A 27,566-nucleotide genomic window follows, 5' to 3' on the forward strand; every position below is an offset into this window, starting at 1 on the left:
ACTTGTAAATTGTGACCTCTACAACTGATACAAAATTACATGTAACAAAAGCTATTCTATTTTACAGTTTGTAAAATTGGCTCTTTGATCGGTGCCTTGTCTATTGGTTGTTCTTGCCCATACTTGGTGGATGTAATGGTCACATCCATATCCGGAGTACATGTCATGCATTCTTTAAGATTCAAAACTCTTCGTCGTTCATCAACGTACTTTGACTGGTCAAGAATAAGCTGTTTCTGTTTCTGCTCAAAATTGCTAATTTGTTTTGCAAACTGTAACTTGTGCTCTTCTTGTATCTGAATTTCCATTTTCAACCGCTGGTTTTCGCGATATGCTGTCGTGGTTGCCTTGTTAATGAATGACGATAACTCCTGTTGTAAACTCACGTTAGTACACATTGAGCTACTCATGGGTTTTATGTGAATGCTGTTTGAATTCAACATTAATGCAGATAGAATCTAGTACTTACTGTTTTGGCATCATCAATGATTTGCATGATGCGATTAATCACAATTTGCTCAGCTTCCCGTTCTTCAATCTTGAATTTTTCTTGATATTCCATTTGAAGTCGTTGATACTCCAAAAGCATCTGCTCTTTTCGTTCATATTCTGCAGCAACTCTTTTTGCAATGACCTCTGGATCCAAAAACGTCATATTCTAAATGCATGCAAGTTATAAAAAATTCTCATTTAAAATACAGTATAGTAGATAATTTCGTAAAGTACAATCTCAGTACTTGCTTTAAATTCTTTCAGATCTATGTGCTCTTGAACCTGCTGGTTGTATCGGTTCTTTGTTTCCTCTAGTTTGGTTTCTTTTGCTGAACAACATAAGTAATTGGTAAAAATTAAGACAGTTGGATAAGCGTTTGATTGAAATAAACAAGCTACAGATTGGCATTGCTACCACTCAAAATAACAAGAAAATCAATAGATACCTTGAATACTTTCATTTCCCGATCGAATAAGTGTAGCATATGCCTTTGCAAGTCGTTTTCGTTGCACATTTCTTTCTCTTTGCAATCGTTTAATCATGCTATCAGACTCTTCGTTTTTGAGCAAAGTGGATGAGACTCGCCTATTGATGTCTGCAACCACATTTTCATACTCGGCCTTCAATTTTGTATTTTCGTTTTTAAGATCCAACATTGATTTATGATAGGTATTCAGTGATGCCATATGCGTGATGATATATACGCGGGATTCTTCTAATGCCTGCACCTTGTCTAGCATTTTTTGTTTGAGCATCTCCTTGTGTTTTTTGCGCAGTCGACCCATGGATCGAGAATTCTTACTTACCACGGCAAAGCGAGAGGGATTTTTGTCAATAAGAAATTCATCCATTTGACCCGTTTCGGTTGCATGAATGGCTGCTGCTAATGCTTTGCGTGCACCTACACGCAGGTTGCGTCCGCCCATAAGAAACCGAGCATACACGTCGCCTGGACCACGAAATGCTCCTGTAGTGTCACCAAGAAGATTTAGCTGTGATTCTGTAAGTGATGTCAGAGGATTTGGATTTGTTTTAGGTTTTAGTGTGTTGTCAGTTTCGTCAATCTCCTGTTTGACTGGATGTGCCGCGACTATTTTTTGTCCAACTCTTGGATCCAGAATATTAGGCTTGATACTTGGTTTTCTGTCAGGATTAGCTTCAGTTTGATGAAAAGCTGGTCTAGTGTTCATGTCTTCCGATTCCTGGATATTTTGTTTGAATAAAGTTGCATCTTGATTTTCTTTTTGACTGCCATTAGAGTCAAAAGATGTTTCTTGCAACATCATATTTGCTGCAACCTTTTCCAGCACATTGCTCAAGTTTTCAAATGTGTTGGTATTCGGAGCCTTGTCTTCAGCTTCTCGTGATTGTTTGGATTCATCTTTACTACATTGTGCAGAATATGTTTTTGATAGTTCAAAAACACTTTCATCGTCGTCGTCATCTTCGCCGTCACGAACAGCAAGTAGCTCATCTATATCTGACTCTTCGTGATCTTCATCACTTGATACGCTTTTTGGAGACTGGGAAGCAGTATCCACTTGATCATTTGTCACTGCGGTTGTCATTTCCAATTTTGTTTTTAAAAGCCCAATCCGTTGAGCCAGTCGTCCTTTCATATCTGCTTGAAAAACAGCTTGTCTTCTAGTCATGTCCATATGTGTTTTAAGCTTGGAAATCTGACTTTGGTTCAAATCTTGAGGTAATTGATGTTTACTGGGTTTACGGACCGAAAGAAGCGGTCTGGGTTTGAAATGCATGGATCCTCGAAATGTTTTGCTCAAAGAAAGTGAATCGATTTTAGTTTCTTTGACTGGTAACTGCTTGGGAGCTGGTGTGGTTGTTGGCTGACCATCTTTACTTTTTAACAAAGACTTTTGCTTGGTATCTGGTTTAATGCGTGGCAAAGCAGTATTCTGTTTTGTAACTGAACTAAAAGCAATCAACATGCAAGAATATTAAAAAGCGGTATACAATAAAGTTTGATAATGATATACTGATAGTCATACTGATGATCATACCGATTGCTATTGTTGAATGGTAATTCTGCCTTTTTTGAATGGTGTTTTATAGGTTTGGTGGGTGGAGCAACCAATGAATCTATATTTTTTGATTTGATTGGTTTGACAGATCCAGTATCGGGATTTTTCAAAGCAGTATTGTTGTTTGATCCAGAATCTGATGCTTGTGTTGAAACATAGACTATTTGTGGTGACTTTGAGTCGAGCCTGGATGGTAAAGCTGGAGTTTTTGAAATGTTCAACTGGTGCGAGTAGTATTTTTTGGGCAACTTTTTCAAAGCATCAGGAATGCACGATGCAAGGCTGTTTTGGGATACGCTGGGGATAAAAGACATAGTTAAAGGATGCTCTTTTCCAAACACTTTTGATGGCAATGCCTGTTGAGTTGTATTGATTGAATTTGATGGCTTTCCAGATTCAGGTTTGTCGAAATCTACAAAATGAATGGAGCGAGTGAGTTGTCGTTTAGATAACGCCAATGATGGCTCCTGAAAACTCAATGAAGTCTTTATAGATTCCACTGTAAATTCTGGTGTTATTATGTTTCCATTCTGTTTCATTGTATCTGCTGGTTGCTGGATTTGACTTTGACCTCCAAGACTCGAGATATCGCCTGGCTTGTCAGCTGTGGATTGAACATGCAGTCTATCAGATGCATTTTGCATTTTTGCCCAGTCCTCCCATTGAGGAATTCTTCGTTTCGTGAGAATGGGATTCGGAGTGATTTTGAGACCACTCTGGTTTGCTGGTCGACTTGGTCTTTGCGACATGCTTCATAAAGCCTATTCAAATTGTCAGTCAAATCTGATGGCGACAATTTGGAAATTTTATGTTTTTCTTCCCGACTGCAGATAAAGATAACACTTTAAAGCAATAATATCTGCATTTTATTAATGAGTGCTGATATACAAATGGTACCGCAGGAATCCGATCACTCCAAAGATAGTGGGTTTGTTCTTGATCCAGATACGTTTAAAAAGATTCAACCACTCGAGTATCACCGTCGGTTTATTCAGGAAGGTGTGCGTGCGGATGGACGGCCATTGCTTCATTTCAGAAACACAGAGCTTGACTTTGGTAAGTCTACTATGAGGATCTGCAATTGGCCTGCTGAATTGTATCGAGTTTATTGTTGGTCAATAGTCGACTTTGAATTTAAACACTGTATCTGAGTGATCCTGATGTGCTGATGATACTATTTCCATATTTATTATAGGTCCAATTACATCTGCTAGTGGGTCAGTATCTGTTAAAGTAGGAGACACATCAGTGATTTGTGCCATCAAGGCAGAACTTGCAGAGCCAGCGCCTACTTTGCCCTATCAAGGCTATCTTGGTAAGTGATTTGGTTCTGTATTGACTAATTTACGCATGCTTATACTCGTCAATTAAACAATTTGAAATGATTGCTCTTGTATCGTAGTGCCCAATGTTGATCTGCCTGCTCTTTGTGCATCTCATTTTCGACCTGGTCCACCTTGCGAGTTGGCACAGAGCATCAGCACATTTTTGAACAACATCATATCTAGGTACCAGCTGGATTGAATTTTTATTTCGACGAGCAATTGGCTAATCTATGATTGCTTGCTCAATAAGTGGTAATGTTTTAGATCTAGAAAGTCTGTGTGTTGTACCTGGGAAAGTTGTGTGGGTTTTGTACGCAGACATTGTTTGCTTGAATTATGCTGGTAATATTTTCGATGCTTCAGTTGATGCACTTATAGCTGCACTTTGCAATGGTATGTTGCTTTCGATATTATTTTGACTGAAAACATCAGTTTTAATTCTGCATTTTTAAGAATGCTGAACATGTACTAATATGGTTTGATTTAATTACTAGTCAAGTTGCCCGAAGTAACTATTTCAGATGAATCTGCTCCGGTTATTAATAATTTGCCAGCTAAACCGCTGAAACTGAATCGCATTTTAATCTCATCTACATTTGCCATATTTGATGGGTATGCAACATTGAATGCCGAGAATTATTGCTTGATGCGTTTTTAAAATGACTGCAGGATTAACTCGATATACTTGATTACAGACAAACACTGCTGGCTGATCCTACACACGAGGAAGAACCACTTGTGTCTAGCACTGTTACTATTGTAGTAGATGACAAGGACTGTATTTGTGCGATTCATAAGCCAGGCGGTGTTTCCATAACTAAAGCAGTCATTGATGAGTGTTTGACACTTGCTAAATCCCGCACACCATCATTTATGAAGCTGATCTCAAATACAGTTTAGATTCAATGAATTTGCAGTGTTTTAGTTGAGAGTTGTAAGATTGCATCCAAGTTTATATTTGATTTGATGGTTAGCAAAACTGCAGTTTCTTTTTTGCTTAGAAACTGTCAGACCACACAAGATCTGAGTATTGTAATCATGGGAGCTGCAGAAAGCAAGCTTGCTTTTCGAAAGAATGTATTCGCCTTGTATGAGCACCAGGCAAGTGCATTGCTCTAGCACACACTGCATACATATGGCTGTATGAATGCGACCTTGTGTCGCAACCCATGCCAATCGTGATATTGGCTAGATTACCAGCAAGCCAGTCCAGGCCTATTCCATCATCGTATTCCTTTCTATTGTGGGATTTGAGAACTATGGGCTTATGATACAGCTCTTTACTACTGCATCTTTGTCCAGCCAGCATATTGCTAATTTACTATTCCGTCTATTATCCTTAAATTCATGGCGGATGACTAGGCAATCCCACAAGATAACCAAGCCTTCTGGGACTCATTCTTAGAGCTGCCTGACACTCCGGAAAATGTGTTTAATCTCATATCTCCCAAAGATGTGCGCAAGATCATCCAAGAGCATCCAGAGAATATCAAAATGCTTGTTCAAAAGGTAAACTTCATTGCTGATTTCACATTAAAGGAGCGATCAATCTAAAATGTCTAGATCTACGGATATATCTTATCCAGTAACGATTACAGTCATTGATTTCATTTGTTGTTTGTGGAGTTACCAATAAATATACTTTGTCAGATCTCCGTTTTTGCAGATCCCAATCATAAATGAAAGCCAAATGGCTGCTATATTTGCATTAACACTATTCTTGTATCTGTTTTGCTGAATTGATTAAAATAGGTTTCTGCTCATATTTTAGGATTCAGCCAACTTACCAGTCGTCCTCAGCCCAAAGACATCAAAGAGGTTTTAAATGCCGTCCGGATCTTGACAAGACTATTGCCATTTATTTTTGAATTGGATGATGGTGGTGTGCTTGAGTCTAGTATGTTTTGGGACAACGAGATCAAAGAGTCTGTTCCTCAATCTACTGCCGAAGCCAAGGATGGTGGTATACCTACGCTTGGCAGTCGGCTTGCTATTGCAGCAGTCCAGCTTCTGTTTTACCAAAAGTTTGTTTTTAATCATTTCAACTACATTGACATCCCCATATATCTGATTTACTAACATTTAATGCTTTAGATTCACGCTGCCAGATCTAGATACTGACTCGGAGAATGTCAGATTTTCTATTTGGTACGAATTTTTGCTTGCTGAGCTTACTATTCCAATCAGCAGCTAAACATTTGATTTATCTGATCAACTAGGTTGAAAGGAGTGGGTGCTACAGATTCGCTACCAACATCAAGAGATGAAATTATCCATCGCATCGAAGTGCTTCGACTATTGTTCACAATGATGTCTTGTACTCTATACTGTAAACCAAATCAACTCATTGAGAATGAGAACAAATGGACAAATGTGGTTATTTCAAAATTGGAAAAAAAACATGCTCTGTGCCTTTTGTGTTCACTTCTCAACACGATTACAACCTATGATCCTATTGGTTGGGCAGCTCTACCCTATAATTATGTTTGTATTTTTTCTTTGGATCAAGTTTTGATATATTTAAAGCCTACGTTAAATTTAACACTAGTTTAAATGCTGTAGCTTTTTTTTGGAGACGTTCAGGAACCTTTTGTTTCTATTTGCACTCAAACTCTCACTGCTCTGCTAGACTATAAATCTTGGGAGTCCTCTACTACAAAGCATGCACGTGCAGAAAGGCGAGTCTATAAATTATATAGTCATGATTGTTGTAATTTGACGAGACTAATTATTACCAACATTGCTTAATCGAAAATAGTCAAAACTCTACAAGTGGTGCTGTATCTGATGATCAAATCAATACGGCGGTTAGTTCCACCAGTGCTACCAACGTAAAAGTATTTGATTTTTGCAGTGCATTATTTCTAAACCATTGTGTTGGTATCAGATTGTGTTTTGATAATATACTGACATGATCAAATTGATCTCTGTTTTACATGCAAATAGTTGGCAGGAATGTCCAATGATTTTAGATACTATTCTGGGAAGATTTACAAGACTGAGGACTTTGAACTCATATCAGCAGGCTTAGCGCGTCTACTTCGAAACCCTCTTGATGCAAGTATTTACATTGTTACAGATTCAACAAAATACTGCTCATTTACTGAATTATCAATTTATTTTTATATATAGGCGGGCAAAGCTTATTTACCAGGGTCGACCAAGAAGATTTCCATAACTACAGAACTTTTGACTCTTTTATGGGTTTTGATCAACACAAACGAGGCAAGTTTTTAAAATAACGTTTTTTCGACTCGAGTATTTTGGATTGATCTAATGTTTTTATTTTGTTTTTAGGGATTCTTACGGCACCTTGTTGGATCCGCTCATTTGCTTATCATCATGGAAGCTTTGCTTGGCGTATGCTTAGAAGTACGGAGAGAGCCTGGTGAGTTTGTTATGATTATCTGCTACTATAGCATGTTGCGTTCAAGTTTGTGCAGCAATCACCTAGTAACAAATGGTTTAATTTGGACTATTGCCATTTTTGGTTTGAATGAAATCAGCTCGTGCAGGATCATTAAGACTGGCCTGTTTTATCTTACATATTCTCTCACAAGAACGTGGATTTGGAGTGTCGTTGAATGAGCCTTTTGATATGGCCACTGTCGGCTCACTTTCCAGACACTTTCCCGTTTTTTCTCAGGGCTGCTGGGGTGATTTTTTGTTTTTGGTAGGCAGTTTTGTATGCTTTATAAACTGCTTGTGCTAATTAATGTTGTGGTCAATGGTGGATTGAAGGGTTTAGATACATTTTGCTAACATTGAAAGCGACTTGTTTGATTGTTTTGGCTTAGTCGGTATATGTCATCTTGTCTACTACTGGACCTATGCGTCCAGTGATTTTAAGCCTTCAAGAACCACTGCTAGTTGTACTTGCAAATTCATCACCACTTGTAAAATGTCTTACAGCAACAACTGCCAATAAGCTTATTTCACTTTTTGATGTATTTTCGAGTCCAGCATTTTTGCTTTCCAAGGAGCACAACTACCGACTACTCTATTATCTCCTTGACATTTTCAACAATATTATTCAATATCAATTTGCAGGCAATGCACAGTTGATTTACTCGTTGGTGCGTCATAAGGATAAGATCAATAGTCTGTATCAAATGTCATTGAAGAGTGCGATTAGCGAGATTGAGCGGATGCGACTTGCCGACTCGAAGCGTCTGGATGGAAAATCTCAAACTTTGACTGCTACTGAGTCTACCTTGCTACAGGATACGGAAACCAACACACCACAAGAGCCTGCTGATGTGATAGCATCTACTGAAACTGTAAAAAATGAGGATCCAGTTCAGGATCAGGAAAAGTCGGAACTTTCTGAAAAGGCAAAAGGCAAGCTTCCAGATCGGTCTGAGATAGCTGACAAGGAAAGCAAAGTTGTACCTGTTACCAGTACAGACTTGCCATTAACTGAGGAGCCAACCACTCCAGTTTTTCGATCCAAATGTGGATTTAAGCCAACCGAAGAATGGGTACGTTGCTGTTTACTAGATTGGTTGTTGACATCTGGGGTTTTAACCACAACATATTGTTAAATTATAGTTTCATTCATGGCGCTCGCAGCTGCCCTTATTGGTACTTTTGTCACTTTCCGACTATCTTCGACCACGCATTGAGCAGTTTTGTGTTGATAATGGGCTTAACGATGACCGCAAAGTAGTCGAATTTTTGTCCAAGGAGACTGTTGTTGGTGTCCTTCCTCAACCACACTTGATCATGATGCGCTCGTTTACTTATTCTGACCCGATGCATGTATGGTTTACAAGCTATTTTTGGGTAAAGTGACTAGATCTAGCGATACCGATTTTAAATTTGCTGCAATACTGATTGTTGAACATGTCTATATATAGGGTACGGTATATCTGAAAGCGACAGAGACAATGAGTGCAGAGACTGCCAAAATATGTCCTCCTATTTGGCTTGGAACAGCGATTCAACTGTTTCATGTTCGAGTGAATGCTTCTAAATAAGTTGAAGTATTCGAGTAGTTTAAGAATGTCGAAAGCAGTTTTATCGAAATGAATTTGGAGCGTTACATAAAAACTATATTTGATTAATTGAAAACTCGCAAAGCATATTTGTACTCTGACGGCTAATGCTCGAGTATAAAAACGAGCTGTTTGGTGATTTAAACCGACATTCACCAAATGGTAAACATTACAAAAGCAAATGTTCACATACTTTCCCGACCATCACAGACTGCTGCTATTCCCTCTCAGTCATCTGCTGTAAATAAGCCTGTAACAGATCGTTATATTGAGCCAGCAAATGCAACGTTTATTATGAACAATTCCATACTAATCAAGAACAAAGTGGTTTTGCCAAGTAGAGTTTTTGAGCACATTGTTCAAGATGCAGATTCTGTCGCTACTACTGTCCACACTACTTTAGCTGCTGCTACAACAAACGCCAATCAATTGGTCGGACATTCACAATCACACCGAGAAGCTGAAATTTGTAAAGGACGGCCCACACATAGGTATGATTTTCGACCTAGAGCACCTGCTTCACAAAGTGGTCAGCCTAGTGTGGCAGCTATTGATTTCAATGAGTCGGTTCAAGTTGTCAACAAGATAAATCGATTAGGCTTGAATGCAGTGCATATCACGACCCCATTTCCGAAAGCCTTGGATGATGTATGCCAAAATTCGATGAATGCCGATATCAAAGTGTTGGATTCGCTGACCAAAACTTCGAGATATTTTACTTGCTGCAATATTCAGACAAGGGTTATGGTAAGGTCTGAACCTCCAGCATTTCGAAGGTCTACTCGTAAACGCAAGAGCTTGTTGAGCAATCTGTCAGACCTTTTATTAGCTGCAGATATGGACATGGACATGGATGTAGATACCACACACCATGAGCCAACACCCATGTCTTTAAAACCCTGTCGGCTTATAGATTCACCAGACTTTCTAACATCAGAACCGGCTTGCAAACAAGCAGCCAAGCACAAATATAACTTGTTAGTGCGTGAGCCAACTTTAAAAACAGATTCTAAAGCAAGCGGTCGATCATCAAATCTTAAACTCGCTTCAGCCTTAAAACCCAAGCCGTGCAAGCGTAAAAGCGAATCACATAGTTCTGATCCATCACCATCTCGACACATATCTAAAAGTGATTCTCCTACTGCACCTCTACACATAGGAGTTCAATCGACTCCACAACTAAAAGGATCAAAAAGATTGAAGGTTGTTTTATTGTCCAATTCAATGGCTACAATAACTACGGTTAAGCAACCTTTATTGGCTGGAATTGACTATTCAGACATATCTGATTTGTCTGATCATCCAGACTATTGTACTTTTAAAAGTTTTATAGATTTTGAAGCTGATGTCAAGCATACTCTTGAGATATCAAAGCCCTTGCCTACGATTTCTATACCAAAATGCTCCAAACCCATTCAATCGCTCACAAGCTCTATAAAAGCTGACTCTCAAGAAACCACATCGCTGCTTTCTATGTGGAATCCAGAATTGATGTTTAAAAGTAGAGATTCACCACTTTTAAAACTACACGATAATGCAAAAGTATGTATCTATATGTGCATGGTATTGCCATTTCCTCACAATAGTGCGTTGCACAAGTATTGATTTTTTATTGGCTTTACTGCTAGAATCTATTTACCAAGCAGATCTGGGATACGTTTAGCAACAAAGACCAGCAGGAGCTGCTTAAACTACTTCCTGCTGTTGATTTGACTGTAGAAGCAACACCACCCATCGAATCCATCTCTGATCATCATGGCGATGTAAGATTGCAGCCACAGCTCACTATTCGTGATGGATTGCTAAGACAGGATTTTCATCTAAATGACTCGCTTGAATTATTTATGGAGCACCTTTCTGGCGGCTTTTACCTTGACTGTGAACAAAGCTTTATGGTCAAGAATCTGCAAAAAATGATGAAAATTTACGATAAATGGAAAGACGAGCATTATGAGGATGTATGGGGCGATCAGTTGGACATGGATGATAGATCTGCTTGACGTAAATTTTGAAAAATATTGATTTAGGACTCGAGACATTGCATTACTTTAATTGAAATAGGACGATTATGAAATGGTACAAGCCTGAATCACGGCTGTACTCGTGTAAAATAAAACACTAAATAAGCTAAAATACATAATGAACATTTCATGTCTGATGGATGCCAATCCTACCCAACAACATGTGTTCTTTGAACTCTTTTAATTGACTGATTTCCGTCCCATTCTACAAAAAACAGCGAATGTTCATCACATCCTTGACATTCCTTCAATCTGCGACATTTCTTTGTTTTAAAAAACATTGAATGACTAGTATGGAAACACCATTCATTCCCGAGACTGCAATGATTGGAATGTATTTGATCAAGTACAAGTTTATTCAATGACGAATACTCCTTGGTTGCGTGTAAAAGCAAGGTTTTCAATAAAAAGCAGAGTCATGGCAAGACAAATGCTTTATGTAAACACGGCTGTAAAACAGTTGGAAACCACTCGAGACGACACGTTGCAGGCTGACATTTAGAAAGTCAAATCATTAGATTCAACAGTCAGCTGATGTAAAATGCAAATAATTTCACGTGACTGAATCAAGACAGTCTAAAAATCCCTGAGGAAACTCACTTTAACCAATCGTCGATTTCGATTGCTTGAAGTTTATCGAGTATAATGTCAGCGCCTGTGGTTCCGCCCAACCAGTACGATGTGAACATGGACAATCCTCTACAGGGAAGTCCATGGGCAGATATAGAATCTCATCCAGGTATTAACTTGATTTCAAACCAACAGTCGCTTGCCACATTTGGCAGCCATTTGAAAATCTCGGAGCCGTTTTAGATTTCAGATTATACATGATTATCGATGGCTACAGTTTATAATTTGCTTAGCTGATCTGATCGAGTCACATGTTATCTCACAGCTCTGTACTTTTAGACTATTTTTAATATTGCATCTACTTGCATATATCCAACTAATCAGTCATGGTTGACCGATCAATGATTCACTGGTTAAAAGGTGTTTTTACAGAGCTTGCAAGTCAGATTGGCATTAAAGGAGTGGAAATTGCCGAGATATTCAGTCTTGATGCAGAATATTTAAAGGCTTTCGAGTATGTATACTTTTAATCTGATTTCCCACTTGTAACTGCCATCTCGTATACTTCCAACTCATGTGGCATCATAGTTTAATTTATAACCAAATTTATATCTAACCTGTTACTCAAGACCAATTTACGGACTGATATTTTTATTCGAGTGGCATGCAGAAGACACGGAACAGAGTAAAATTGCTGCAGATATAAAAAGTATCCCAGAAAAAATATTTTTTATTAATCAGGTAAATGCACAACTGGTTGAATTCACAGTCTAAACATACAATTCCACTTGTTGAATGAATGGCTAATTGAGCTGATTTTGATGTAGGTTGTTCCGGATGCATGTGCCACTCAAGCACTGTTGAGTATTGCTTTAAATAGCGCTACTATTGAACTAGATTCATCATTGGTAGAATTTAAGCAATTTTGTTTAGAATTATCTCCAGCAGTAAGTAGGTCATGCTGGTTATGATATCCATGTGCTGTGTTGGGTTGCTAGACTGTATCATCGAATAGACTGATTTGGTTGCAAGTATAAATATATTTAAGCTTTGCTGATGATATTATTTACTTTAGATGCGTGGATTGGCATTGAGTGGGTTTCAGAGATTAAGGGTATCACACAATTCGTTTGCAAGGTAAGATCTGTTTGTCAATCATGTAGCTATTTGAAATCTTATAACTCAACTTCTGTTTTATGTACTCTATGCAGACAAACGGATATCTCTACACTCTACTACCCTGTACCACAAAAACGCAAGTATAAAAAGGCTGTAACAAAAAAACCTCCACAATCAGTTAAAGGTAATCTTGCGCGAGTTCCAGTTTCAATCAGCACAGATACATCTCAAAAAAGTAGCACTGGAACTACATTAAAATCAAGAAAAGCACAGCAGCGAAAAAATATGACTTCCAAAACCTGTGACTCTAATCTGGAAAAATCACAAACTACATGCAACGACAAAAGTGCACAACCAAAATATCATTTTATTGGATATGTACCCATCGATGATGCGGTTTGGGAGCTTGATGGTCTAAAACGGATGCCTAAAAAACTGGGTAAGAATATTGATTTTCTTTGTTAAACCAATCTGTAACACATTATCGATTATATGTTGTTAGAAGTACGGTTCTGAACAGTGTGCTGTTTTAACTATTGACTGACTTGACCTCACGCAAATGTCAATCTGATACATAAAAAGGGAACATACCAAAAAACGGTGATAGTTGGATATCGATAGCCATTTCTATCATTCAAAAGCGCATGAACAGGTATAATTTGGGGTCTATTGAATAACATCTTGCATATCAAATTCATATGTTTAATGCTGTATTTTGATTGTATGGATGCTGCGATTTTTTATTAGCTATTCAGTTGAATTTAATCTATTGGCGCTTATTGAGGATCGAGTGCAAATGTATGAAAAAAAGAAAAGGCTTATTAGCACTGCTCGCGAGTGTATTTTAAAATGTGAAGCATCCGAAGCTTCTCCAACGTCTGATTTTGTAAGTCCATCGTCTTATAGGACCATGAATTGAGCTAAAAGAAAATAACCGTGCTAATCCATTTTGATTGCTCACTAGGCGGTTTTTTTAAAGGAGGCTGAACTGAGTGTAGAGGATTACGCCGTTTTGAAATCCAAATTGAATGTGTCGACTGCCCTGGAAATTCTGGATAAATCTGATCGTGCTATTGACTGTAGAATCAAAGAAGAGGCTGAAAAACGCCAAGAGTATAAAGTACGTAACATTTTTGCTTTATGGCTTACTGTTTCAAGCCTGTACACCTTGCGTCTATTTTTGAAAAGCCAGTTTTGCATACCTACAGCTTGACGTTTTGATTTCTTATTGATATGGCCTAGGATGAGAATATAAGACGTCGATTTAACTATGCTCCGTTTATACGCAAATGGTTTGAGATTATGATCAGAAACGGTTCACTTGCATCCCATATCAAATAAAGTTTGAAATCAATTGTTTTTAATTAAATCGCAATATCTACCATTATCGTGTAATTTGAATAAGTTTCAAAAAGTAGTTCATTCGATGATTGAAAATATAGACTAGTAACATATATGAATGAGATGGAAAAATTGAACAGGGAAGCTAGTCTAGAGGTATCCTGATAAAATTCCGAAAGCAATGTATGAAAATAGGTTGGCCATGAATGGTAGACCAGTAAAATTTAACGAATGCGAGATCTAACCTCTAGAGTGCTTTCGCTCACATTTTTATGCTCGTGATACAATCGTGGGTCCGCGGTGCGTATATCAGCTGTGTGAGTAGCACTGCGATCTAGATCTCGAGCGCCATATAAGCGAGGATCGTGTGTTCGTGCATCATGAAGACGAGGATCGTAGTGCCTTGGATCATGAGGACGAATATCATGTGGTGAAATAGCATCTTTCAGTCTTGGGTCATGAAGCACTAGTCTCGGGTCATCATGCTTGATGCCCTCCTGTACTCTCGAATTAGGGATATGTCGAGAGTCTGCTAATCTTGGATTAACCAAAGGTGACTCTGCAATAGCTGCTCCATTATCACCAGAAGGAGCACCATATCCAGCATGCTTGTCATTAACCTCGGCCATATATCGATCATAGCTTCGGGGACTTGGGCTAGTTCTGCGATCTCTCGCATCATAATATTCAATATAATCGGCATGATGATGACGTCCTTTTGTGTCTCGTTCATCCAAATATCGATTGTCACGATGATATTCTGGAGAATAATCTCGATGGTCTGATTGGTAGGGATAATAGCCATCGTCATACCGATTGTATCCACCCCGAAAGTATGGCCAATCGGAAGGACGTTCCATATAACGGTAATCATCTTGTTCGTCATACATGTGCTCATTGACAGATCCAATCATACCGCCTATACCATGCCCAGCATTTCCAGATACGCGTTTAACATTTACAATGCTGGAAGGTGTGGTTGAATTGGGATGGGGTGCGCAGCGAGAAAGTGGAGAGTAGTGATTGCGCGGGCCGTCATATCGAGGATCGTCCCGGTGGTGTCTAGAAACTGGATGAGACAGTGGAGGTGGAGATCTAGCACGTCTACGAGGAGATGGCGAGCGAGAAAAAGACCTAGAGCGAGAGTGCTTGTAAATCGGGGACCTTGAACGGGATCGTGATCTAGACTTTGATCTGGATCTGGATCTTGACCGAAAACCAAGATGTCGATACGAAGACTTGGATGGGTAGCCTTGATCACGCACAGTCACCGGAACTCCAACCATAGATCCTGTATCCGGTCCACTATTGAGTGGTTAAAGTTGAAGAATTGATCGTGCATTATGTAGCAGAAAATTAAAAATTGCAGATGAAAAAAGTAACAATGAAAATATCCAGTAAATTCCTGTAATCCAGTCATCCAGTAATCTCAAAATTTATCCTGAAATGATATTGAAGGCACAAGGAAACCAATCCTACCGACAGAATCTAGCCAAATGGCCAAATGATCCACACTTGAAGCATTTTCCAGACTTCACATCAGCTCCGCGTTCCTTGTTATCTGGACAGTCCCTATGAACAGTGAAGCAAAATGGATATACAGTCATCAAATTGTAGGTTTAGCAAATAGCTGTGCTACTAAGCTAGATTAAAAAGATAAACTTGGCGCTTAAAAAACACAGTACCTTGCCCAATGGCCTTCATTTCCGCAGAGAAGACAGCTGTTACCAACGGAATCCCTTTTGTTACTAAACTCGACAAGCAAGCGTCGACCGTCAAAAGAGTGGTTGTTCAATGCCAAAACTGCTTCGTCGGCATCCTTTTGGGTCTCTATACAAACAAGTTACAAAAGTAAATTCAAATATCAAGTTAAAGCTTAGTATAATTTAAAAGTATTGCATATTAAGCATGGCTGAATCTAAACTGATAGCATTCTTCAAATTCTAATGTAGCTCGAGTAAGTGAATTACTCGAGCTACATTAAGGAATAAAAATGCAAGGCAGATTAAGCAGAGCCATCTACAGCGTTCAGTACATGGTCTAGAGCAATTCTGAATAGACAGCAAGTAGTGAAAATGAATAACTGAAAGTAATGCAAAACTGATGCAGTGCTTTACATAATTAAGGGTTCAATTCCAGCGTTGATATATTTCACATACTCATTGCTACACATCACGTGAACTACATTAGTTCCGAACCCAAACAACAATCCACTGAATGAGCCATGAATGGTATTGTCCACGAATTACTTGGCTAGTTAATGCCAACAACTGCAATACTCTGCCAAATATCAATTTCCTCATTTTCATATTACAGCCTTACTCATGTGAAATGGAACGCTAAATAAAGATGCCAAACACATAACAGACAGCAATCCTATGAAATAATGAGTGCCAGTTTACTGGACAACACTGTTTTTTAAATTTGTTTACTGATCTGTCTTTTGATGATTGGCATGGAATAATAGTTGCATTCCTGAATTGTTCTCTTGAACTAGAGCGCGAACGCACGAGTTCTTAGGATACAGCAAGATGGAGTTTGATTAAAAATAGTCAAACTCAATATCTAGATTGCAATACATGAATTTGGTCTCAAACTTGTAATCGTACAATGTATGACTGCCAATAAAGACAATCACAGCTCAGACTATAGTTGTGTGCACCATATAATGGGCGTTATGTTCGAAAGTAGAGGGATTGAGAATATCTATTGAATAGCTCAATTTCTAGCAGAAAAGCACAACGAATATTTATATTCTGGAGCAAAATAGTCGTTCCAAAAATACAAGTGTTCCATTTTACCGAATACGGCTGTAATGCTAAACAAAGTTTAGAAACCGCAACATCCAGACAGCACCACTTACCATACTGAACAAAAGCATATCCACCATGCTTGATTTCGATAGAAAGGATTTTCCCATAGGTAACAAACAGGTCGTCTAGCTCTCTTTTAGCCACATTGTAAGGCAAGTGACCGACGTAAACCTTTGATGGGAGTTTTCCTTTCAAGTTGTTCTTTCCGTTGACAAGACAAGGCGATTTCAAAGACAAACTGGACGGTGCGTCAGTAGTAGCAGATGCTGCTGCTCTTGCTCTAGCAGTCGCCTCGGAAGAATACATGCTCAAGCCTTTTAGTTTGCTGCCGCTCAGGTTCAAATTATCAAATTGCAACTAATTCAAATTAGTGTCACGTGAATTAGTATACACGTGATGTATCATCAACCACTATCTTGGTCATTTTTATTATTTGGCAAAAGTCTGCAACGGCTCGTTCTCTTGCTCGTATTCTACTTCCACGCGCGCAAACTCTAGATATCATTATTAAACACAACGAGTTAGATTCAAATCTATAAACGTGACTCTTGTTGGTATTTGGATCGCTATTCATGACAAACTTACTCCTGCGTGGCTTTTGAACTGGCCCTTTGCCTTGTCTGTGACCTGCAGTTGGCTTTTTGGGTGAACTATCGTCACTATTTATGCTGCTTTCATCTCCATCTGATAGTTCAATGTCATCCATATCTTCGTCTTCATCATCTTCTTCATCCTCATCGTCGCTGTATCCAAGGAAATCGCCAGTATCTTCCAAATCAGCAACATCGTCTTCACTCATATCAGAAACAAACTCTCTTTCCAACTAGATGGTTGAATTAAATACGTTTAGAAAGTTGATGGTTAAAACGAGTAGAATTCCACTTTCAAATTACCTCTTCCTCTTCCTCGTCTTCGTCCTCGAGTTCGTCTTCATCCTGCTCGTGCATTTCCTCAATCTCATCTAGAGCCTTGGTGAATGCTTCTTGAGATTCATTGATAATACCATCGGATCCGTAAACTCCCTTACGAAGACGATCCAACAATTCCTTCTCAATAGACATATCCAAACGAGCGGCAGCCTCTGCTTTTGCTTCTCTGCGAGCTTCACGGCGCTCAACCTTCTTTTTAATACCAACAAGCTTGGGTCTGATTTATCATAAAAGTATTGTCGTAAGTACAAAACTACAGTGTTTTCATGTAGTAATTCCAAAACTGATGGCTCGGTACAAGTCAACATACTTAGTTTTAATGCGCAGTCTACGCATACGGATGAGATATTGAGTAATCTTTGTCATTCTTTGTTTGCATTTATGGATCATGAATTCTGGCCAGTAAATAAGCTCGTTGTCAATCTTTTATCCAAGTAAATACAATCAAATTCAATCATTGCAAGACATGGTGGTTAGATTTAAATCTCAGTATTTATAATCATTCAAACTAAAAATATGCAAAAGACTAATGATAAATAGTAAATCTTCAAGTAGCAACCAACCTGTTCTAAAGCCTTTGTGTAATTCTTTGACAGCTTGATCTTTTCCCACATCTTGGAGGGCGTATGAGCACGCTCAATGGTCTTGACAAACAAATATAATACACCTTGATTTCAACAACAAATGGAGCGATTGGTCAGTATGATTTTGTTAAAAACTAGCTGATTCAAATCTGCACCAATCAAGAGATGGAGAAAATGGTGCCGACTAGTAGATATATTATCAAAAATTTGCAATACCTTCTTTTTCCTTGACAGTCGCATATCTACTGTTTGCTAAAGGACACGACTGTCTATTGCACAATCCAGTGACATTGTATTCATTACGACAGAAGCCTTGGGTTATAGTTCTTGTATATCAAAAATGATGAAATTAAATGGTGAATAAAAACGCTATAGTTGAACAGGATACAGCTATATATTACACATCAGTGCATATTGGTGCTGGATGGTGAATACTTACTCGACTTTGTATGAACAGAACTTATACGCAATTGTTTTCCAAATGAGCTAGTGATTCAATAGAATGATAATGTGTTGATCGCATTCAGTACAAATAAGTAACAAATACATTCAAATGTAACAGTGATATACAGATGAAAATTCAATATATACCTCGTCGACCTGCATGATTGCTACTGGTAACAAGCTAAATCCTCCAGTCAACAATACAGTGAATAGGAATAAAAAAAATTAAAGAATTTGAGCCAGAATGTTTTATTCGCCTGAGGGCACGGACTGTTGTTTGGCTTGAGCCTGAAAACTCGACTTTTGATAAGAATGGATCAAGACGGCTTTACATTGGTTGTACATAGACAGCGTAGCTCAAACAAGCGATCGCACATCAAGAATCAAAAAAAAACCAATGCAAACATAGCTGCACACCACTCAGCTGATAAGGAAAAACTGCTCAACTCAACTTTGGAACTGCCTGCAAACTTTCAACTTCTTATAGACAGCCAAGTGTAATTAACTGGGCGTTTGTCATGACTCAGTTATTACTGTAACGCCTGATCATCTAACATCGAGTTTGTGAATTTTAGCAATGTGATTCGTTCTGTTATATTCTACAAGAACTTTATAGGTTTGTAAATTCATCCACTACTCATGGCTTTATAGAATACAAGACTTACACCAGACCATATAATGACTATTAATGGAGTCCAGACCATATCAAGCCATCTATAGAGGAATTTAAAGGGCCATCTACAGAGTTAGACTGTGTGTGCTATGGACTTGGATCTATATCAGATTCCAAACTTGCCCAGTTTCAGTTTGCATTACTGATTATCATGATTCAAGAACTCAAGGTATTTGGTTGTTTTTATACTAAATAAGTGTATGGGGATTTGAAGCTCTAAAAGTATTTTTGTTTGAATAGTTTAATCGAGTGTATCTGTTTGAGCCTATGCTGACCCAAGCCGAATCAAAGTTTATTTCATTGCAAGGAATCTCCATCATTTCAGAAAACGAGGTATTTATATGGATTAATCATTGGTTGATATCATCTGGTTACACGAATATAATGAATCGACTGTTTAAATAAACTAATGCAACGTTATTTAGAATGGCGAACGAAAGGTACATCAAAAGACGCTGTTTTACATGCCACATTGTCCAATTATGTTGTATAATAATGTAATCAAATCCAACTGGGACACTGGACAATACACCAAGCTGGCTATTATAGGAAACAGTTTTGAGACGTACGATCTAAACAGTATGGGCACTAGTCTTGGCGATAAGTGCCCATTCATTCAAAGTGCATTGACACAAGGGATTGTTACAGAAACTCTATTTGTAGACTTTGAACCGCTTAGCCATGCATTCAACAACACTGCTCTGATTCAATTCAAGTCTTTTAAATAATTTATATTTGTAATATATGGCCGGATCTTGCAAATAAATTAGTCGATTCATTTGCCAGGAAATGATAGTTTGACGAAACTGCAAGTCAATCTAGATTGGAAATTCACATTTTTTCTTCATTTCCGTATCTTGTTGCCGGCCGTAAATTGCTCAACACTGGTGAACTTACCACTTGAACCATTCAATAATTTGGTCGTAAGCACTTGTGTATATTGCCAAGATGGAGCAGTGCTTTGGTACCTTGTTTAGACAGTCTGCCTTTTCCTCTATGCATCCATCCCAGGTTATCTCTTCTCGTCCGCTACGAGCTCCTTGGACTGCTGCTGCGATTGCTGCCAAAAAAACCAAAGAACAAATGATAGCATTCACAGCTGCAACTGAGCCAGTATCCAAGTCGGAAACTACTGCTACAGCCAATACTGTCGAGTCATTACCACATGCTAATACCAACATTACAACCAAGTCGACTGACAAGCTCCCAATTCTTCATTCTGCAACACAATGGGGACTCAAATATTCGTTACGCACAGATCTGAAAACTATCCAACTTGACTCTTTTGATGATGAAACCCTTATTCGGCCTATCTTCAAGTCTGGTTTTGCTCGTCACAACGGTATACTGAGCTGGAAGGAGAATTTCCCTCAGCCCCAAGCAAGCATGCTTGCAGATGTTCGTAGCAGAGCCATGTGTGATCTCGATCATGACATAACTGGACTTCCTGCCAAACCACTGCAGAACATGACCAATGCCGAATGGAAGCAATGGCTGTTGTTTGCCAGGTCAAAAAGATCTGAATTCAACAGACTACTTGAGAATAGACGGACCAGCGATAGTCATTGGAAACAATTTCTTGGTTTGGAAAATTTGCCATCCAAAGAAGAAGACATTCATCCTGTTCACTACTCTGCTTACAAGCCACCACAATCCATGTCTGATACTGCCAGTTATACTACCACCCCCATTCCTCTTGCCAAAAAAGTCCGAGGCCGTCTTCTCAACGTTCTCAGGGTATCCGATTATGCTGTGGGTATTAATGGCGTGGTTGCATATCTGCATAAAACCAAAACTCCATCGTATCTCCAACAACATAGCGGCCACAGTGGTTTCAACCAGCGTGTTTTGGTGGACAGATCTGTCACTTATGACTTTTGGGTGCTGTATTCTGGGCATGATCATCTTGGACGTCCAGATGTGATTGTTACCATGATGGATCCTGCAATTCATCACAATGCTATGTTTGATCATTCATCAGGCCGTGGTTCATCTTCTACGTCCAGGTATAGAGAAGCACATGAACGTCAGCATCAAAATACAAAAGATCTCAAAAATACTCTTAATATAAAGCCATTTGGTTTAAACCTGGAACAAAAAGACTATACTCAATTTCAAACAAGCTCGTTTTCCACTGAGCAAGATAACGATCTTATTGCATCTATTATCAACAATGCTACATCCTTGAAAAAATAAATGATTCAAAGTCGTAACCTTTAGCATCTATATATATTGTCGCTTTCTTTAAATGCGAGGCTTTATTTAAAAATTACAGGCACAGATCAACTATTGCTTTCTACCGAAAAAATGCCATTTCATGGTGGCAATCACTTGATAGCAATCTAAGTAAAACTCCAATTGCTACCAATTCAACAGTTGAAATGCTATTTTTAATTTTATTTATACTAAGATATGGGATAATTTTACGTAAACATTTAACCTTTTTAGGAATGAGTGGCTATTTAGAAACAGGCAAGCCATCATACTTGACACGCATTGTAATACACCAATTAGAAGAATCAGTCTTATTTCGAGCAAAAATCGTTCGACTAAACTCGTTCATGGTGCCGACCAAGTGCGGGCTAGCAAACTCGGCTACATCAATAGAAGTGTACCCAACAAGTTTATCTATCAAAGTCTCTGATACACTCCATAGCTCAACCTTGATGGTTGCATTGGTAATATTTCGAATTCCAAATACAAATGAGTTTAGAATGTCACAATTCGACGTGGTTTGTGATCGGCGTGTTGTGTGTGAACTCAGAGACGATTCTTCTGAACATCGTACAATGCAATAAGAGTTTGATATCAATGTAGATGAATTTGATATTGATGATGCTTTACTCGAGCTAGTAATTAAACTGGCTTCAATCTTTGAAATATACATGAGATGCAATAATGGCGGCTTTGGTTGATCAAAATCCAATGCTGTGTTGGATGATGCAGCTGAAATATTTAATACAGCTGCTGCTTGAACATTGCATGAAACAATTTCAATACGAAAAGTGTTTGATTTAGAGTGCATGCCGTGGTGTGATTGTCGGGTTTGCGATGATAAAAAACCCATGATCATAGATTGTGGCGAATGTCGTATTAAAGGACAGAATTGTGATCCTGCAATTAGAGTATAAAACCTAATAAAAAAGTCTCCTTCTTGGCCAGATCGATAAGTTGTGGGAATAACAACATAGCGTCCTTCTTTCAAAATGCAGCGACAAAACACTTCTGTATGAGATGTGTAATTGCTTACATGACACTGCTGATAGTTTAAATCGGTAATACGAAAATCGCGATTTTCTTCGACTTTCAAAATAATCAGTCCAATGGAAATGTCACTACTATGCGTAGGATGATTGGCATGCCTTCGCTGTAGATAAAAAATGACTTCACTGCTTTTGCGTATATCAAGCAAAAACTGAGGATTATTGCATACTGTATAAGGATAGCTCAGGCTTCCGCCATCACTTTTATCTGCCTTTGACCATCTACCATAGTATCGGCCGGATATTACGCGACGTGATATCAATGAACGATTTGGCTGATCAAACATACGACAAATAATCATGGTTGAAAACTCGCGCAAAAAATCTAAAAGTAAAACTGTAAACTGCCCGTCTTGACCTATGCTAAGATTTAGTTGTTTGCGCTCCTTTGCTAGTATGCTTGGCCAATCAGGACTAGTATGGCTTACTGATGATGATTGATTCAAAAAAGGTTTGTAGATTTGAACAACTGGTACAGTCTTTTTATGGAAAAGACTTGTTTTTATGTGCGTGTAAAACACCTTGGTGACAGCATACATATCGCTACATAAATCATCTAAAATTCAAAGAATCGCCAAAGATTGGTTGTAAATACCATCATTTTACATTGTACAGGATAGATAGTAAGCGATTCATTTTACCAGTGCATGCATTTCCAAAAGGATTGCTTTTTTGAAAAAAGCAACTTATTAGAGCTCCACCACGCATAAGACTATCCATTGCATTAAAAAGCTGCATAGAATCTTCAGAAAGCGCATCTTGAGAAAATACTGACAAATCTATTTGTTCAGGTATATTTCCTATCAATTATATAAGCGATTGGTTAGATTTTTTGTTGTTTTATTTTCCAAATACACCAATCAACTGACATGACTGCCCAAAGTAGATAGTACACTTACCTGTCAAATCTGCAAATACACTTGTGCATGGCTTGATTGATTTTATCAGTTGATAGCTCCCATTGAGTTTAGAAAACGCCTTTTCCAGTAAAGGAACCCATAGATTCTGCTTATCTGGGCAATTGGTATAAAAGTTCAAGCATACGGACATGCATAGATTTGATTAAGCTATAGCCAATTGCTGACTTGAAGCATATATCTAGAGTGTTCAAAATTTGAAACTCACTTTTGGACAAGGAACATAACCATTCTCCTTGCGTAGTACATGGGAGAAAATCGTCAACAACAACTTCTACCCAAGTACCAAATCTGAAAAATCGAAATCGAAATATTCCTGTGAACAATAATATGGCATTATCAGTCTAACCATTTAGTTTATGAAAAAATCAGTGTTATTCTAAGCTTTTGCTTTTTATAATGACATACCTGGATGGTTGCTTTCCTCTACACACGAGCTGCCAGATGTTTTATAAGCATTCTTTTTTGTGATTGGAACTACCTGCTTAAACACTTGCGGATGTAGTGCAAATAATCTAGCAGCGGCAACTGTCCATCCACCAAACGCACCCTGTATTTAAACGTATTACATGATAATTTTTAGTTAGGAACCAACATATATTGGATTACTTTTAAATACAATTTAGGCATTACAGCCAATAGCATGTAGTGGTTCAAGGCAAAAGTTGATTTTAAACAACTGGGTGGATAATTACAAATTAAGTCCAAGATTAATTACTTGCTTGACCATAAAATCAACACTGACCTGAATGACGTTATTGCAGACTTCGTATTGTGTGATTAGATGACTATTGTGAATCATCTCTGTAGCACGAACCCAAATAATAGGATCATCTGGCTTTGCTCCATAGCCAGGAAGATATATTGATTTATCCGTAGGCATAAATGTCTAGTAAATGATCATAGTATATTTGTAAAGGGTAAATAAAAACTCGACGTTTTAATTACTTGCTCATTGCAAGTATATCTATGGTTTGAACCGAGATATGCAATAGTAGATACGGTTAAAAAGGCAACGAGAAAACAATGAAAATCACAATGTATGGTCACTTGGTGCAGATACTGTATGGTATATATCTTATACAACTGTATCATTACATATATAGAATCACATGATTCACGGAGCTATTCTTATTCACCAGTCGCGTGGCTGCACATGTTGGTGAACACGCCCATGAGAGTATAAATTGCCTCGGTGTTGCACTTACCGAATCTATAAACCTTTCTCCTTCATCAGAGTGCTTTTGATACAACTTAAAATAATCTACAAGAATGGTTAGTAAGAAACAAGATATACCCAAGCAAGTTTTAGCTGGAGTACATAATAGCTTTGTTGAATTCAGCCAGTGTTACAATTGATTAGACTTTTTTCCTACCTTGGTCATTGAATTTCCTCATTACTCGATAATGCAAGTACTGTTTGATAAAAGACTGGCCAAGTGTGATATGCTCGCGTAATTTTTTTTAGACAACTCCAAAAAACTGGATTTGAATAGATATGATGTGTAGCAAGTAAAAATAGCTGGGCATGTCGAGTTTACAAATGATAATACTCAAAGCCTTACACTGTGGTGGCTATACAATAGTATGCCACGTCTTTTTTCTGACAGGGATGACTCGATACATGCTGTATTAATCAAGCGTGAACTGGGAATCATTTTCATACAAGTCCAACAAGTGGAGTTTATAGAATGAATGGTCATTCGACATGCTCGCGATTTGCAGTCGTATTCACGTAAAATGTAACTTTGTACTCATCTTACAGTGACTATATTTGCTTTGAGATGGACAAATGTTAGATATTTGTTGTGCTCTCCTATTGGAAATCGACTGTAACATCTTTTCAACTAGCATTCTTGGCTCTTCAATAGACAACGACCATCATATGATGCACACAAACTACAGTTTTGAGAGTGTGCTTTCCTTTTTGGCATAGTCATACATTGTACAACACCAAGTTTGAAACCATATTCATGTATTGAGATTCAGATACTGAATTTGACTATTCTCAAACTCGTATCTGCTGTGTCCTAAAATATCGGATACGTTTGCATTCTAGTTCAACAAACCAATAATTGCATGCTCAAAATCAACCGTTTGGATGCTAATCACCAAGAGAACCCCTAGTAAACCTTGAGATCAAGATAACGCTATCTAAATTGGCACTCGTCATTTCATGGCTGTTTATTATGTATTTTGGTATCCTTGTCAGTGATCCATTTCACATGAATACGACTGTAAATAAACAGCCTATTCTATGTCGAGTCAGATTTTATAAAAAGTGATTATTGAAACATATGAAGGTTGGAGTAAAACCGCCAGTAGTATATGTCAGAATTTTAGGAGCTTCGTGATTTGTTAAAAATGTAATCTGTAACTGTTAGTAGTTATCAGAAGAGAACAAATCAGAAGTGTAAGAGGAAGTTGCACTTGAAATCAAGATCAGCAGACTTGGTCTTCTCAAGAGTAGTGAAAAGGGTTTGATAAAGTAGTTGGACAGATGAAATAGTTTGACAAGTTATTTATTGATAAAAGTAAGCATCTTAGCTTTTATAGTAATTAATTGTTTGTGTCTTGTGATACGAGCAAGTAACACATTAAATGATAAGAGGGGTTGTAAGCGAGAGTTACAACCAATAGGATTGTTTTATGAAATTAGTCAATTTAATAATGACACTGTATACCCGATTATTGAGAACTTGAATCCTAGAAATGAGTGTAATGGAGTTACTGTGCACATGGATTTTTGGTGATGAAAGGGTTTAACTTGTGTTTAAGTTTGGCGCTTTTTAGAACTAGCTTTGCCACAGGTTACCGCTTAAGAGTACCCGTCTGGATATTCCAACAGTATAGATAAGGCACTGAATGATACTACTTTTCTTGGTAGATGCTCTCTGCTAAAAGTTGTTCAAAGTGTCTGGAGTTGATCTCGCCTGTGACAGGTGATTTATGCTAAAATGCTATGAACAATCAATGTCAAATATAATGGTCAAGACTCGGTGCTTTATTCATACAAATAATTGTCTAATTCATTCCAACCCAAATGTATTATCTCAAGTATTTTCAACCAGACTAAGGAGCAAGTTTGTTTCTTCCATTCGAGCAACAGGGGAGCAATTTCGTGTAGAGAAGCCAAAGTCAATGATATATGGATTCCCAGATTCATCAATCAAGATATTCTCCTTTTTGATATCGTTATGTAGAATACCGGCCTCGTGAATGCTTTCGAGTGTTTCCAACAACTTCTGCTTTTGCTGTTCAGTGAATCCATTGGCCACCGTACCACAGATAGAAACACCTACACAGTACAGAACGTCCTCCACAAACCCATGACAAACGAATCTAGGTATGCCATTCCCTTGTAGCCCCGATAGCTGTTCATACACAGAAACCTCATTCAGCAATTCTGGAAGCATTTCTCCGTGCTTGGCAATATCAGCAACCTTGAGAGCAATACGGCTAGATCCATAGTAATCCAAATACACTTTGCTTCTTCCTTCACCAAGAACTGTATCGAATTTGAAATCATCAACATCAAAGTCTTGGGGTTGCTCGTTGATTTGAATTCCAGACGACAAAGAACTGCATCCTTTGGAGAGACTAGCACGCGGAGATACTCTAGTACTACTTGGTCGAGAGATTTGGGTAGCAGAACTAGCTCTAGACGGACGCTTTGATGCGGGGGGAGAATCCATATGATTGTGATTGACGATGCTGTTGAAATACGATAAGCATTGTTGAACAGTGGGAGTTTGAGCAGTAAAGGAGATTCCCTCAGAAACATACAAAGCTTCATGACCTTGAGGTTCTTCACAAACGGCACATTCTTGATTTCGATAAACAAACCAGGTGTTTTCGTATGACGACAGAATCCCATATTGTCTGTGGTTCAATCGCATATAGTGGTAGAGTTGATTAAGAGCAAACGCACATGCCCTTGTTGTATGAATTGACGATATCACTGGTAGACAAGGTCCAATTGCCCTTTTCTTCAACAATGGCGACAATCTCTCCATTTCTAGTCATCAAATGGTC

General features: G+C 38.2%; 11 protein-coding genes across 11 annotated transcripts; 6 read left to right on the forward strand and 5 right to left on the reverse strand.

Moving 5' to 3' along the window:
- Positions 1 to 56: 56 nt before the first annotated feature.
- Positions 57 to 3,284, reverse strand: BATDEDRAFT_22306 (uncharacterized protein; the record flags this gene model as incomplete). The annotated part of the gene is made up of 5 exons (XM_006675464.1): positions 57 to 371; positions 470 to 658; positions 700 to 821; positions 939 to 2,425; positions 2,515 to 3,284. 5 exons carry the CDS (start codon positions 3,282 to 3,284, stop codon positions 57 to 59), a joined length of 2,883 nt encoding a protein of 960 aa, XP_006675527.1.
- Positions 3,285 to 3,425: 141 nt separating this feature from the next.
- On the forward strand, positions 3,426 to 4,760 carry BATDEDRAFT_9008 (uncharacterized protein; the record flags this gene model as incomplete). The annotated part of the gene is made up of 6 exons (XM_006675005.1): positions 3,426 to 3,591; positions 3,731 to 3,850; positions 3,938 to 4,043; positions 4,111 to 4,253; positions 4,355 to 4,472; positions 4,556 to 4,760. The coding sequence occupies 6 exons, from the start codon at positions 3,426 to 3,428 to the stop codon at positions 4,758 to 4,760; spliced, it is 858 nt and encodes a 285-aa protein (XP_006675068.1).
- A 107-nt stretch (positions 4,761 to 4,867) lies between these two features.
- BATDEDRAFT_85070 (uncharacterized protein) lies at positions 4,868 to 8,929 on the forward strand. The gene is made up of 12 exons (XM_006676064.1): positions 4,868 to 4,961; positions 5,223 to 5,369; positions 5,613 to 5,884; positions 5,955 to 6,008; positions 6,080 to 6,344; positions 6,423 to 6,542; positions 6,993 to 7,064; positions 7,158 to 7,248; positions 7,367 to 7,533; positions 7,658 to 8,341; positions 8,412 to 8,645; positions 8,720 to 8,929. Exons 1-12 carry the CDS (start codon positions 4,899 to 4,901, stop codon positions 8,837 to 8,839), a joined length of 2,289 nt encoding a protein of 762 aa, XP_006676127.1. The 5' UTR covers positions 4,868 to 4,898; the 3' UTR covers positions 8,840 to 8,929.
- An 87-nt stretch (positions 8,930 to 9,016) lies between these two features.
- BATDEDRAFT_85968 (uncharacterized protein) lies at positions 9,017 to 10,857 on the forward strand (the record flags this gene model as incomplete). Its single annotated transcript, XM_006676065.1, has 2 exons — positions 9,017 to 10,399; positions 10,486 to 10,857. 2 exons carry the CDS (start codon positions 9,017 to 9,019, stop codon positions 10,855 to 10,857), a joined length of 1,755 nt encoding a protein of 584 aa, XP_006676128.1.
- A 666-nt stretch (positions 10,858 to 11,523) lies between these two features.
- On the forward strand, positions 11,524 to 13,908 carry BATDEDRAFT_85969 (uncharacterized protein; the record flags this gene model as incomplete). Its single annotated transcript, XM_006676066.1, has 10 exons — positions 11,524 to 11,617; positions 11,869 to 11,962; positions 12,078 to 12,189; positions 12,276 to 12,395; positions 12,524 to 12,585; positions 12,660 to 13,006; positions 13,150 to 13,219; positions 13,315 to 13,453; positions 13,532 to 13,687; positions 13,810 to 13,908. The coding sequence occupies 10 exons, from the start codon at positions 11,524 to 11,526 to the stop codon at positions 13,906 to 13,908; spliced, it is 1,293 nt and encodes a 430-aa protein (XP_006676129.1).
- A 57-nt stretch (positions 13,909 to 13,965) lies between these two features.
- Positions 13,966 to 17,027, reverse strand: BATDEDRAFT_85071 (uncharacterized protein; the record flags this gene model as incomplete). Its single annotated transcript, XM_006676350.1, has 5 exons — positions 13,966 to 15,213; positions 15,388 to 15,480; positions 15,594 to 15,738; positions 16,231 to 16,284; positions 16,772 to 17,027. The coding sequence occupies 5 exons, from the start codon at positions 17,025 to 17,027 to the stop codon at positions 14,133 to 14,135; spliced, it is 1,629 nt and encodes a 542-aa protein (XP_006676413.1). The 3' UTR covers positions 13,966 to 14,132.
- Positions 17,028 to 17,103: 76 nt separating this feature from the next.
- BATDEDRAFT_8544 (uncharacterized protein) lies at positions 17,104 to 18,720 on the reverse strand (the record flags this gene model as incomplete). Its single annotated transcript, XM_006674959.1, has 6 exons — positions 17,104 to 17,532; positions 17,615 to 17,867; positions 17,961 to 18,073; positions 18,214 to 18,317; positions 18,451 to 18,560; positions 18,674 to 18,720. Coding segments are annotated over 6 exons (1,056 nt in total), but the record flags the coding sequence as incomplete, so codon positions are not given.
- A 782-nt stretch (positions 18,721 to 19,502) lies between these two features.
- Positions 19,503 to 20,079, forward strand: BATDEDRAFT_22312 (uncharacterized protein; the record flags this gene model as incomplete). Its single annotated transcript, XM_006675465.1, has 3 exons — positions 19,503 to 19,520; positions 19,592 to 19,684; positions 19,777 to 20,079. 3 exons carry the CDS (start codon positions 19,503 to 19,505, stop codon positions 20,077 to 20,079), a joined length of 414 nt encoding a protein of 137 aa, XP_006675528.1.
- Positions 20,080 to 20,299: 220 nt separating this feature from the next.
- On the forward strand, positions 20,300 to 21,569 carry BATDEDRAFT_85072 (uncharacterized protein; the record flags this gene model as incomplete). The annotated part of the gene is made up of 1 exon (XM_006676067.1): positions 20,300 to 21,569. The coding sequence occupies one exon, from the start codon at positions 20,300 to 20,302 to the stop codon at positions 21,545 to 21,547; it is 1,248 nt and encodes a 415-aa protein (XP_006676130.1). The 3' UTR covers positions 21,548 to 21,569.
- A 240-nt stretch (positions 21,570 to 21,809) lies between these two features.
- BATDEDRAFT_85291 (uncharacterized protein) lies at positions 21,810 to 24,916 on the reverse strand (the record flags this gene model as incomplete). Its single annotated transcript, XM_006676351.1, has 8 exons — positions 21,810 to 23,170; positions 23,256 to 23,414; positions 23,514 to 23,627; positions 23,740 to 23,847; positions 23,940 to 24,081; positions 24,277 to 24,420; positions 24,740 to 24,784; positions 24,908 to 24,916. 8 exons carry the CDS (start codon positions 24,914 to 24,916, stop codon positions 21,810 to 21,812), a joined length of 2,082 nt encoding a protein of 693 aa, XP_006676414.1.
- Positions 24,917 to 26,584: 1,668 nt separating this feature from the next.
- Positions 26,585 to 27,430, reverse strand: BATDEDRAFT_85073 (uncharacterized protein; the record flags this gene model as incomplete). Its single annotated transcript, XM_006676352.1, has 1 exon — positions 26,585 to 27,430. The coding sequence occupies one exon, from the start codon at positions 27,428 to 27,430 to the stop codon at positions 26,585 to 26,587; it is 846 nt and encodes a 281-aa protein (XP_006676415.1).
- Positions 27,431 to 27,566: the final 136 nt, after the last annotated feature.

Source organism: Batrachochytrium dendrobatidis, assembly GCF_000203795.2.
Source record: "Batrachochytrium dendrobatidis JAM81 unplaced genomic scaffold BATDEscaffold_1, whole genome shotgun sequence".
Classification (NCBI taxonomy): Eukaryota; Fungi; Chytridiomycota; class Chytridiomycetes; order Rhizophydiales; genus Batrachochytrium; species Batrachochytrium dendrobatidis.